This window comes from Gouania willdenowi, chromosome 6, assembly GCF_900634775.1.
Source record: "Gouania willdenowi chromosome 6, fGouWil2.1, whole genome shotgun sequence".
NCBI classification, from domain to species: Eukaryota; Metazoa; Chordata; class Actinopteri; order Blenniiformes; family Gobiesocidae; genus Gouania; species Gouania willdenowi.
The window spans coordinates 1,057,290-1,068,911 of NC_041049.1; the positions used below are offsets into that span (position 1 = coordinate 1,057,290).

At 39.7% G+C, this 11,622-nt stretch overlaps 1 protein-coding gene across 1 annotated transcript; it reads right to left on the reverse strand.

Moving 5' to 3' along the window:
* Positions 1–145: 145 nt before the first annotated feature.
* pthlha (parathyroid hormone-like hormone a) lies at positions 146–10,044 on the reverse strand. Its single transcript, XM_028450813.1, has 7 exons — positions 10,017–10,044; positions 9,102–9,155; positions 6,355–6,423; positions 6,101–6,244; positions 3,440–3,550; positions 443–888; positions 146–372 (listed from the first exon to the last, which is right to left on the reverse strand). Exons 5-6 carry the CDS (start codon positions 3,544–3,546, stop codon positions 456–458), a joined length of 540 nt encoding a protein of 179 aa, XP_028306614.1. The 5' UTR covers positions 3,547–3,550; positions 6,101–6,244; positions 6,355–6,423; positions 9,102–9,155; positions 10,017–10,044; the 3' UTR covers positions 146–372; positions 443–455.
* Between the last annotated feature and the right edge of the window lie 1,578 nt (positions 10,045–11,622).

Genomic DNA, 11,622 nt, shown 5'->3' on the forward strand with positions numbered 1-11,622 from the left:
GGAGGCGAGCAGGTGACGGTCACGCCTTTAATCCTTCAGTGCAGGAGCCAAAGACACACATCTTTATATGTAAAGTGCTTTATGGTACAAAAATATCTGTGCTCAGCAGCACCCTGACTCCATTACACAATAAATACACAGCAAATAAATAACAACAATAACAATAACAACAACATCGCCCGACAGGACGGATGGTCGTACAAAGTCCAGGAGGACTCACAGGTTCAGAGCAGATGCTTCACCAGGTCACAATCACAAAGTTACACAATAAATACGTTCTCTGTCCAAGCGCTTGCCGCTGCGGTCGACTGATGGTTGTTTACAGTCATCGTACGGCAAATGCTCAGGTGTCCACTCCCAGTGTTCCAGGATCTGAAACACAAACAGAGACAAGAAAACCAGTCAGTAACCAGTTGTGGTCACATGACACCGTGGTGCGTACCATAGTCAGCGTCTCACAGCACCACCCCCTGTAGGCGGAGCAAAGTACTTCCTTCTTCTTCTTTGAGCATGTGCGGCGAGCGCGCTCTCCTCTTCTTCTTCTCTCCCTCCTTCCTACGACCGCCCCTCCCCCTCTTCTTCTTCCGTCCTCCTCGATACGCCTGCTCCTTCTGCGTCTCCTGGTGAAGCTCCTCCTCCTTCTCCTCTGGGCTGAAGCTGAGCGGTAAGTGCTTTGATCCTCCAACCGGTTTGGAGTGCGAGGAGCCGCTGGTGCTCGGGCTGAGGATGGCGCCACTGCTGCTGCTAGCTCCGCCCCCTGAGGGGAGGTCTCTGATCTGGGCGGTGTGGATCTCATCAAGCAGCTCCTGCAGCCACAGGCGGCGTTTGAAGTCCTGCAGCGTGCGTCCTTTATCGTGCATCAGCTGGGCGTGGCTTACAGAGCGCCTCCTTTAGGACACACAGGGAACAGCAACACGTTCAAAACTATAATCATGTAAATGTCAGAGAATGAAAAAAAAGGAACATATTTATATCCATTAATAACCATACAGTAGGTCACAATGGACACGCCCATTTTATAAAAAAATTAAGTTAAATTGTGCAATCTGGACCTGATTCAGTCTGTGTGATAACTGATGAACCAACCACACATAACGAGTCACATTTAATAAAGATCCAGCAATTACAAACCGAGATATGAATTTTTGAAATGTCACTAATAATATGATACTTTTTATTTTTCAAACTGATCCAGAAACAATATATTTATCCAGATCTCCTACAAAACGTCATTAGAATCTAACATGATGTAATGTCAATCGTTGGGTAAAATTTTGAGCTAATCTTGCTCATAAACAAACAAACAAAAAATAAAAGCTGGTAAAAAGATGACAATGGTGGAGTTAAAAAAAACACTCGACAAATGCATAAAACACACACACACACACACAAAATAGATTAGAGAAAAATATACAAAATTGCAACAACACAACTATAAATAAATAACAGAGAAATTCCAAATTACAACAAAAATACACAAATTGAACCTAAAAACCACAATAAATGATGAGAAAGACACAAAGTTACTATTTTAGTTACATTCAGCAGCTGTCGACCACAATCCTGCACTGCCATTAAACTATTTAGAATAACTAAGTTCTCAGCATCTGTGGTGATAACACACAAAATGACAACAAAAAATATACTAAACCATTGAAACGCACGAGAAGGCGACAAAAATAACACAAACTGTTGTTTCCTGTGTTAATGATCTGAATGGTCAGGATTCTAATGTTGATAATTTAACCCCCAGATCAGACACAGTCACAGCGAGTTCAGTGAGCATCCACGGGGGGGAGCTACATCTGCAGCCACAGAGAGAGAGAGAGAGAGAGAGAGATCAGCTCTAAGACAAACAGGAGGAAAGGTTTCAGTGTCTGAGCAACAAACACAGCAGATAGATCTGCACTTTCCCACAGAAAGAGAAGCTGGGAACACACACACACACACACACACACACACACACACACACACACACACACACACACACACACTCTAAGACCTGAGACTGTTTGATGGATTCTGTTAGGATCAGGTTTCTGCTCCTCAGCAGGGTGTGGGTTCTGGTTCCTGTCCCAGGGCTGGGTCATGAGAACCAAAGATCCTATCACACACACACACACACACACACACACACACACACACACACACACACACAGACACACACACACACGCACACATACACACACACACAGACACACACACACACGCACACATACACACACACACAGACACACACACGCACGCACTCAGACACACACACACACATACACACACACACACACACACAGACACACACACACACGCACACACAGACACACACACACACACACACACACACACACACACACACTCACACACACATGGACACACACAATTGATGGACACACGGAGGCGTCTGTGTGATGCTGTGAGAAGGCGGTGCAGAGTGGGCGGAGCTTAGAGGAGTTTGTGTATGAAATATCAAAGTGTATCCATGGAAACCATTCAGCCAATGTTATTGGGGGTCTCCAGCAGGGGGCGCACCAAGCTGAAGTTTATTAGACTAAAGTTTCCTCTGATGGAGGTCAGGGTTCCCACCAGGAATGTTTCACAGCGTAGGGGCATCATGGGGTGTTGTGTTGTAGGGGGAACCAGGGCAATCCCTCCCCGTAAAATTTATAACCCTTTGACGACCAAATTTTGTGAAGTAAAGCTAAAGTTTTTTTATTTTTTTTTATCTTTGTTCCAGCATCACTTTAAAGCCCAAAGTTCATAGTGTAATAGATGATATAGATATATAAATATATATATATATATACTATATAGGTCCTCTACTAATAAATACTCACTGTAGAGACAACACAGTTGATTCAAAGATGTGCTATTCTAATATAAATAAGTTATTATGGGACTGATATGAACACGCCCCCCCAACTCATTCATTTAATAATTTTCTATAGTTTTATTTCGTTGATTGTTGTTGTTTAGATTATGAAACTGTGTTTATATTAGAGGTGATTATGGGTTACAAAGAGAGGGATGAACACAGGCAACATCAGGGGCAGCTAAGTGACAGTAGGGGTCCTCAGGTGAAGACAGGAGTATCTGAGCAGATGGCCTGTATTAATAGATGGTATTGTATGTTTTTCTGGGTTATTCAGATAAAAAAAAGAGTTCAAACAATCGACGAACGCCTGTAAATCCCTTTGACTACAACAGTACCCATTAAAAAAGGAAAAAACTAGAGAAAAGCCCCCTACGCATGGTTGAAACACAGCGTAGAGGATCACAAACACAGCGTAGGGGTCTGTACACTACAACAGTACTGGTGAGAACCCTGGAAGTCATGAATAAAGTGCTGAGTCAGCGTTTTAAACACAGGTCCACACTGGCTCTCCAACAGGAACTAAAAAAGGTTCAGGGACTTCTTTTTCGTAAGAAAACATCTCGGACTCACGTTCTGCTGCTGATGGAGTCAACGTGACGACCGTGAAGAGGCAGCGGAGAAAAGAGGAGGAAAACAGCGACGCACCAACGCCGTACAACGCCTCGGCAGCAAAACATGATCCTGAAAGAAGAAGAAGGAGAACGAGAACAGAAGAATAATATATGTTAAAGTTTTCTTTTATTCAACAACTTTTTTCAGAAAATTTACATTGATCTCCTGCCATGTTTCAAGTGTCAACTGGCAGTCTTCCTCAAAGGCATCTGCTGATCGCTTTGATGTGTCCTCAGTGATCAGTAGACAATAGAGGTGTAAAGAGTACTGATATATCCTTTTTGGGGTCCATCCATAAAGTCAGTAAAATGATGGTCTATTGTTCTATGAATCTGTGATAACCACATTTATTTATTCATCTGAATAATATCCACTGTTATCCAGGAACATTTATTATTATTATTATAGTCATCTTAAAGATGGAAATCATGGTTTTAATCACTAATAAAATGGTTCAAAGTGAATAAAAATGGTGGAAAAGGAGGTGAAATGAGATTTTAAAAACCATAGAAATTGGTTAAAAGTTAAAATTACAACAATTAGTTTAAAACTGGCAAAATAATGGGCATGATAAATGGTTGAATGTGGTTTAAATTGGCCAAAATAATCATGAAATATATGACATTAGGTGTAAAAGTGGTAGAAAGGGTTTATAAGTGCTGAACTGTGCAGAAAAGTCATTAAAATGTGATGTAGAAAGTGTCAGAAATGGGGAAGAAATTGTAGCAAAAACACATTAAAAGGAACAAAATATGGCTAAGAACAAGTGATGAAAATCGGTTAAATATGGTGAGTTGGTTTTGTTGCAGAAAAATGATAAAAATAAGCAAAAATGGGCCTGAAATTCTAACTGGATCAGAAATTCATCAAGACAAAAGCAACAGAAGAAAGAATCCAGGATGATGACATGTGACAATCAATCAATCAATCAATCAATCAATCAATCAAGTCAAACATTAAGGTTAAAAGATCAGAAAGAAACAAATTAGAGATCAAAGGGTGAGAAAGAACATCTCCAACACACACACACACACACACACACACACACAAACTGAAGAAACAAAGTCTGCATCTCAGGAAAATCCTGATGATTCTCTCCAACGCGGAGAGCATCTGATCTGCTGAGGAGGAGGAGGAGGAGCTCCTCCCAAAAACAAACACACCCTAAAGCGTCCCCACATCAGACTCTGCTTCACCCCAGCATGGGGAGCCCTCATTGTGAGGAGCTGCAGCTCTACTCAGAGCTCCTCAAACCTCCACATGTGATGGAGGTTCATCACAGGATCTTCTTCTCTCACTTAGAACCAAAGACAAGGTCAGAAACTCAACTAAACTCAACTTAAGTTAGCTCAACTGAACCTAAAATCAAGATAACTTAAAAGAACTTACGTTAACTCAACCAAACTCATCTTTGAAATAAGGATCAAAGTATTTGTGATAGGACAAAAATATATAAAAAATGATTCCAAAACACACAAAGCAAGAACAAAAATACACAAAAGGACAACGAAAAGTACACAAATTTACAACTAAAGCTCAAAACGATTCTATAAACACACAAAACAAAACTGATTGCAAAAAAAACACAAAATGACAGTAATTACGCACAAAAAACAACAAAGATACACAAAAGTACAACAAATTACAAAAAAAGTACAAAATGATTCCATAAATACACAAAAAACTGGAGAAATAAAGACCAAAGTATTAGTGATGAGACGTTAATGAGCTTCATCTTCCTCCTCCTCTGATCGAGGCTATAAAAAGCTCGTCGTTTGTAAACATTTCAATTAAATCACATTAAATCAGCCTCGAACAGGAAACGCACGTTAAGGTCGGCCTCATCACTTCCTGTGGACGTGATCAATGTGAGACACGCTTGGATGACTTTTAATGACAGCGATCACCTGACCCCGCCTTCAGCTAAACTGACCAATCAAAGAGCAGGGTTTACATCCAAGGTCAATGTATGACAAACTACACAATATACACACAAAAACACACAAAATGACAAAAAGTACAAAAATAGTAGAAAATGATTCCAAAAATGCAGAAAAGAACAAAAAAATGTAGAAAGAAATAGAAAAATAGACAAAATAACAACAAAACAAACCAACAATCGATTGAAAAAAGAGGCAAAATGACCATAATTCCACACAAAAAATGGCAAAAATACACAAAACAAAAACACAAATACACCAATAATATAAAAATAATACAAATTGATTCCAAAAACAAACAAAAAGAATAAAAATACACAGAAACACAAGAGGACAAGAAAAAGTAATTACAACACAAATAGTAGGAAATGATTCTAAAAACAAAAAGAAACACAAAAACAATACACAAAACAACAAATTAGGCCAGAAAGACACAAAAAAACTATAAAAATTTTGAAGACACCAAAAATAAAAACCTGTGTCTAAAAACAGACAAAAAGGAATAAGAAACATGTGGTTCACAGACCATTAGAAAAAGCTTCAGAAAGTTTGACTTTCACTAAAAGTGTTAAAAATGTGAGCCACAGTTTGTTTAAAGTTCATAAAAGCTGTAGAAGTTAAACATGTGGAACATCTGCTCACCATGTGTGTGTGTGTGTGTGTGTGTGTGTGTCCTCACCTGCTGAAGTGTCGGAGCAGCTCAGGGCTGTGTGTGTGTGTGTAGGTCTGCAGTGTGTGTCGACTCCTCACTGCGTTTTAAAGCTCCGGTCCTCCTCCTGATGACATCACGGCTGCTGCTTGTGGTCGGACAGATAAAACCTCCCTAACTTCCAATGACACAGACACACACGCACGCACGCACACACACACGAGGCAGCAGATGCAGTGAAAGCCTTCAGTAGTGAGGTAAGGTCATCAGGAGATGAGGAACACCTGCATGGAGACAGGAGGCACCATCACCTGTTTGTCGTTCTGATTGTTTGAGTCCGAACTGTTAAATACCTGAAGAAGAGAAATAAGTAAAAGTACAATAACTGGAAATGACTTTGGTAAAAGTCAAAGTTCCCCATTAGAAAATCACTCAAAACACAATAATTCACAAATAAATGTACAAATGTATCAAAAGTATCTTGTGAAAAAATACTCAAGTATCAAAACTACAAATAAAAGTAAAGTATTTTTCAAACCATGCGTAAAAAGAAGCAAAACAGCCGTAAATGATTTCTGTTTTCAATTAAAAGAAAAAAACACCAGAGCAAACATGAACAGTTAATGAATCAAGTGTCTGCCTGATATTGATCAATACTGATATTGATTGATTGGCTGCAAAGAGCAACTCCGTAGCTTTCAGAAACTGATAAAATTTCTCAGATAAAGTAAATATTAGTGACGCTTTTAAATTAACGTGTTCCCGAGATGCGTTCAGGATCCCTGGGAAACCCACACATTTTGATGAGTTTGTAAAATCTGTCCAGACATGTTCGGGGCAAAAGTGGGCGTATGTTCGCCCTCATCAAAGGCAACTGCTGAGTCAGCATGTTGATCTCCACTTGACCCCAGCATCCCATTCCCACCGTTACTTCCAATCCACGCGCAAACCAGAAAATTCTTCTTTTTGTGCTCTCGGACACGCCCATTCCACATTAATTATATTCATATTTCAATTTGTAACGAGTAACAAGGTGGCAAAAATAAAAGTATGTTTTTTTAACTTTTAAATAGAGTAAAAGTGCTGATTTAAGAAATCTCAAATAAAGTATAGATTATCAAAAAAGTACTGAAGTAAATGTCCGCTATACATTTCTGGAAACCAACCTGGCAACCCAGGAGCTCTGTCTTTATTTATAGAATAAAAACTGTGTAAAAGCTTGTGTAGTCCATGAACAGATGTACTGTATGTGACCTGTGTGTCATCATCATCATCATCATCATCATCATCATCATCATCAGAGCAGGAAACGCAAAAGTTTGGACTTTAACGTAAACTTTTCAAAAACATGAGGATGGTATGTACTCTCCTTTATTTAATGTACTGTGATCTGTGATGATACCGTGTGTGTGTGTGTGTGTTGGTGTGTGTGGTGTGTGTGTGTGTGTGTGTGTGTGTGTGTGTTATGTAAGTGGAGGAATCAGGTCGCTTTCATGGAGCTCTGAGGCTAATGTTCAGTAACGAGCAAACGCTGCCGTTTGTGAGTCATTAAACATCCGCCTCACGTCGCATCCAATCACACACACACACACACACACACACACACACACACACACACACACACACAGATGAGACGTTTCCATGTGGATGAAGTCAGGCTTGTTTTCTGAGTACAAACATTCACATAAATATACACACACAGATATACATATACATATACAGACATGTATATTAGGGTGGGATGAGTTTACGTTACAATACGATAGACAATAATGAAGCTCACAATATGATACAATATTTTAGATATTTTTTATCATCGACCCCCTTCTCGCGATACATCTTAACGTTTAGATAGCCTGTGTGTGTGTGTGTGTGTGTACAGTACGTACAGTCTCAGGTCTTAAAGTGTGTGCGTGTGTGAACTTTAAAGAGCTTTTTGAAGACAGCTGTAAGCGGTTGTTGAACATGTCTCCGTCCTTGATGAAAATCATCAGGAGAACCTGTAAACTGCTCTTAAACGTGTTTCATTGACATCAACAAACGGCGTGAGAACATTATTGACTCGTTAATCGTGTCGTAACACAAACAAGGAGCCGTTAAAGCTGCTTTAAGAGACTCCACCTCAGTCTGAGGGAAGGTTCTCATCTCCTTTTTATCTTTGAAGTTCTTTGTTTACGTCCAGTCACAGTTCAGTTTTAAGGAGATGAAAATTATCTCTATTTCCTGTAAACTTTGAACAAAGATGAATATGAAAAGTTCAAAAATACAAAGATAAAAGATACAAATGTAGTAATTTCACTGAAACGTTTTAAATATCACGTGTCTTTATTGACAACGCTGCATTCCATAAACTCACAAAATGTTAACGTTAGCATTAGCTTACATTGCGGCTAAAGGTTAATGGCCAAAAGTTAGCATTACATGAAAAATACACATCATAAGTAAACTGCCAGTCATGACAAAATGTGAAAAATGTGACAAACATCTGTAATGTTAAAAATGTGCATTAAAATAAAACAACTAAAATGCTTATCACAACGAAAATTTGTGTTATGGCAAAAACATGTGTAGCAACAAAGATTTGCATAACGACGAAACTTACTTAACCACATACATGTGTATTACAACAAAAAATTGCGTGATGACAAAACCGTCTGTGACAACTAAAATGTGGATTACAACAAAACATGCGTTATGACATAATGTGCATTATGACAAAAACGTGGATTACAACAAAAAATTTGTGCAACAAAAAAAAACATTTGTAACAAAAAATGTATTCCGTGAAAAACCTCCAAAAAGACAAAAATGTGCATTGCAAAAAAACACGTTACAAAAAAATTTACATTAAAACAAAATATATGTTACGACCGAAATGTTAATTACTTTAAAAATCTCTAATGAGAAAAATGTGCGATAATCAAAAAAACCATTTGTTACATAAAAAAACGTCCACTACGACGTGTTACAATAAAAAGACATTAACCCCAAAATCAATGTTGAAAAGATCTTTAAACTTATTAAGTCACACCTGTAGAGAGCGCTGTGGATGGAGACGTGTGACACACTTTGCCCTCAGCGTGACCTGCAGGAGTCAGATGTTTAGATCAAAGCTTCTGAAGGTGCAGAAGAAGAAAAGCAGGTCGTTGCATCACAGAAACGATAAGAGTTTATCTGCAGACGAAGAAGAATCCAAAGAATTTCTCAGAGGACGTGAACCTCTCACTTCCTGTATGACATCACACCTTCCATCCAAACTTCAAAACTCCAGGAAAACTTACATTTACATTTGTTGTTTTCAGATGTATTTTTATTCTATTTGTTTACTTTTGCTTGATATTTGTTTGTTATAAATGTATTCAATTGTTTTGTACATTTTGTTTTTGTGTAGTTTTGGTCGTTTTGTGTTGTAAACGTCAACCCTGAGGAAAACGCTTAAAGGTCACACGCTTGGATTTTATTTTGAAGTTTTCAGCGTGGTATTTACCAGTAATCCCAGGACTCGTTGTGCGTAGTGTTCCTATTACTGCCCCCTAGTGGACAGACGTGTGATGCTCTCCACCCACAGCGAGCGTCTGAACGCAGCGACTCATCAGCTGTGGTGAGCGAGAGCGTCTCCCCATGGTTTGTGACAGGAAACCAGCCCAGTTTGTAAAACACTAAAGCTGCTCTGCTGTGAAACCACTAAGAGCTGCAGTAATAAAACCAGTAGAACCAATAAAACCAGTAGAACCACTAAAGAGTCAGAGAGGAGATACTTCAATAAATACATAAATAAATAAGGAGTGAAACAATCAGTTAAATGAGTCAGAGAGTGAAATACACAAAACATTTGATGAGATTAAATTAAAGTAAAACAGATCAAGTGTGTATTTGTGTGCGCGTGTGTGTGTGTAGGTGTGTGTGCGTGTGTGTTCAAGTGAAGGAGAAGCAGAGTTTCTCTCACACACTGATCACAGCCTCCATCTGTTGTGCGTTTCCTCTTGTTGTGAATCACTCCTTTGTTGTGTTGTTTCCATGAGTCACACTGAGCTGACACACACACACACACGCACACACAACACGCACACACACACGCACGCACACACACACACACACACACACACACACACACACACACACACACACGCACACACACACACACACACACACACGGGGCTCAGGAGTGTGTAGTGTAGATCCAGACTATGTAGAATGTGTAGTGTGTAAGTCCCGTGGTGCGTTCACTGACCTGTCAGCAGGTCTGGTCTGATGATCAGCGTTGGAGCTCCTCAGGGTTCTGCTCTGGGACTTTTTCATCTTTTGGAACCAGTTCAGCAGATCTTTGAGAAGGCTTCAAGTGGACCAGAGATGCTCAGCGTAGAAAAGTCGTCCCACAGACGCAGATTCAGTTTTTATAAACGACCATTAATCATTGATCTGAACGACATCCTGAAACAATCAGGACAGACAGGAAGTACTAAATACTAAGTGTGGTGTCTAAATAAGTATATAGTGTGTTTACATTAGATAATATGAACAGACTGAGTATGTGTGAAATACTAGGATGTATACTATATGGAGACATTTTTAAAGATGATGCATTGGGAGCTGAATGTAAAATGGACCACCTTCAAAATAAAAATAAAAATCCCCTTTTCAAAAGAAAAAAATAGTCTCTTCTTGTCTTTCATTAGTTTTTAAAATCTCTTTTGTAAATATGTCTTTTATTTTGAAGTGAACAGGAAGTGTAGTCAGTAGACCAATGGAGGGTCTCTGAAAATATGTCTATGTGAGTTTTATGGATGAAATGAGCACATGTTGATATTCTACTTGGTCATTATCTCATTTCAAATGTTTTCAGAACTTTCAAAGTAAAGGTAGAGAATCAACAGAGATATTTAGTCTCATTGTGAACAAGGTTTTTAATGCTGGAGGTTCCAGATGCATCTTGGGAAACTTGGAAGTATACTTCAGTGGGAACGCTCATCATCTACTATAGTATATAGTAGACAGTATATACTATAGTATATAATAGACAGTATATACTATAGTATATAATAGACAGTATATACTATAGTATATAATAGACAGTATATACTATAGTATCCCTCCCGTAGGCCCACCACCCGCAGGAGGGATCATATGAGGCCGGTGCAGTGTGGATCGGGCAGTCGTCCAGGGCGGGGGCCTTGGCGATCTGATCCCCGGCTACAGAAGCTAGCGTTAGGGACGTGGAATGTCACCTCTCTGGCGGGGAAGGAGCCTGAGCTTGTGTGCGAGGTGGAGAAGTTCGGACTAGATATAGTCGGTCTCACCTCGACACATAACAAGGGCTCTGGAACCAGCCTTCTCGACAGGGGTTGGACTCTCTTCTACTCTGGAGTCGCCAATGGTGAGAGGCGCCGGGCCGGGGTGGCAATACTTCTTGCCCCCCGACTTAGTGCGTTGTACGTTGGAGTTTACCCCGGTAGACGAGAGGGTAGCCTCCCTCCACCTTCGGGTGGGGGAACGGATCATGTCTGTTGTTTGTGCCTATGGGCCAAACAGCAGCTCGGAGTATCCACCCTTCT

Excerpts from the sequence above, each read along its gene's own strand:
- pthlha (XM_028450813.1), bottom strand. The coding sequence starts at position 3,546 with ATGTTTTGCTGCCGAGGCGTTGTACGGCGTTGGTGCGTCGCTGTTTTC. Across the intron at positions 889-3,439 it reads GACTCCATCAGCAGCAGAAC|GAGGCGCTCTGTAAGCCACG; the intron begins GTGAGTCCGAGA and ends TGTGTCCTAAAG.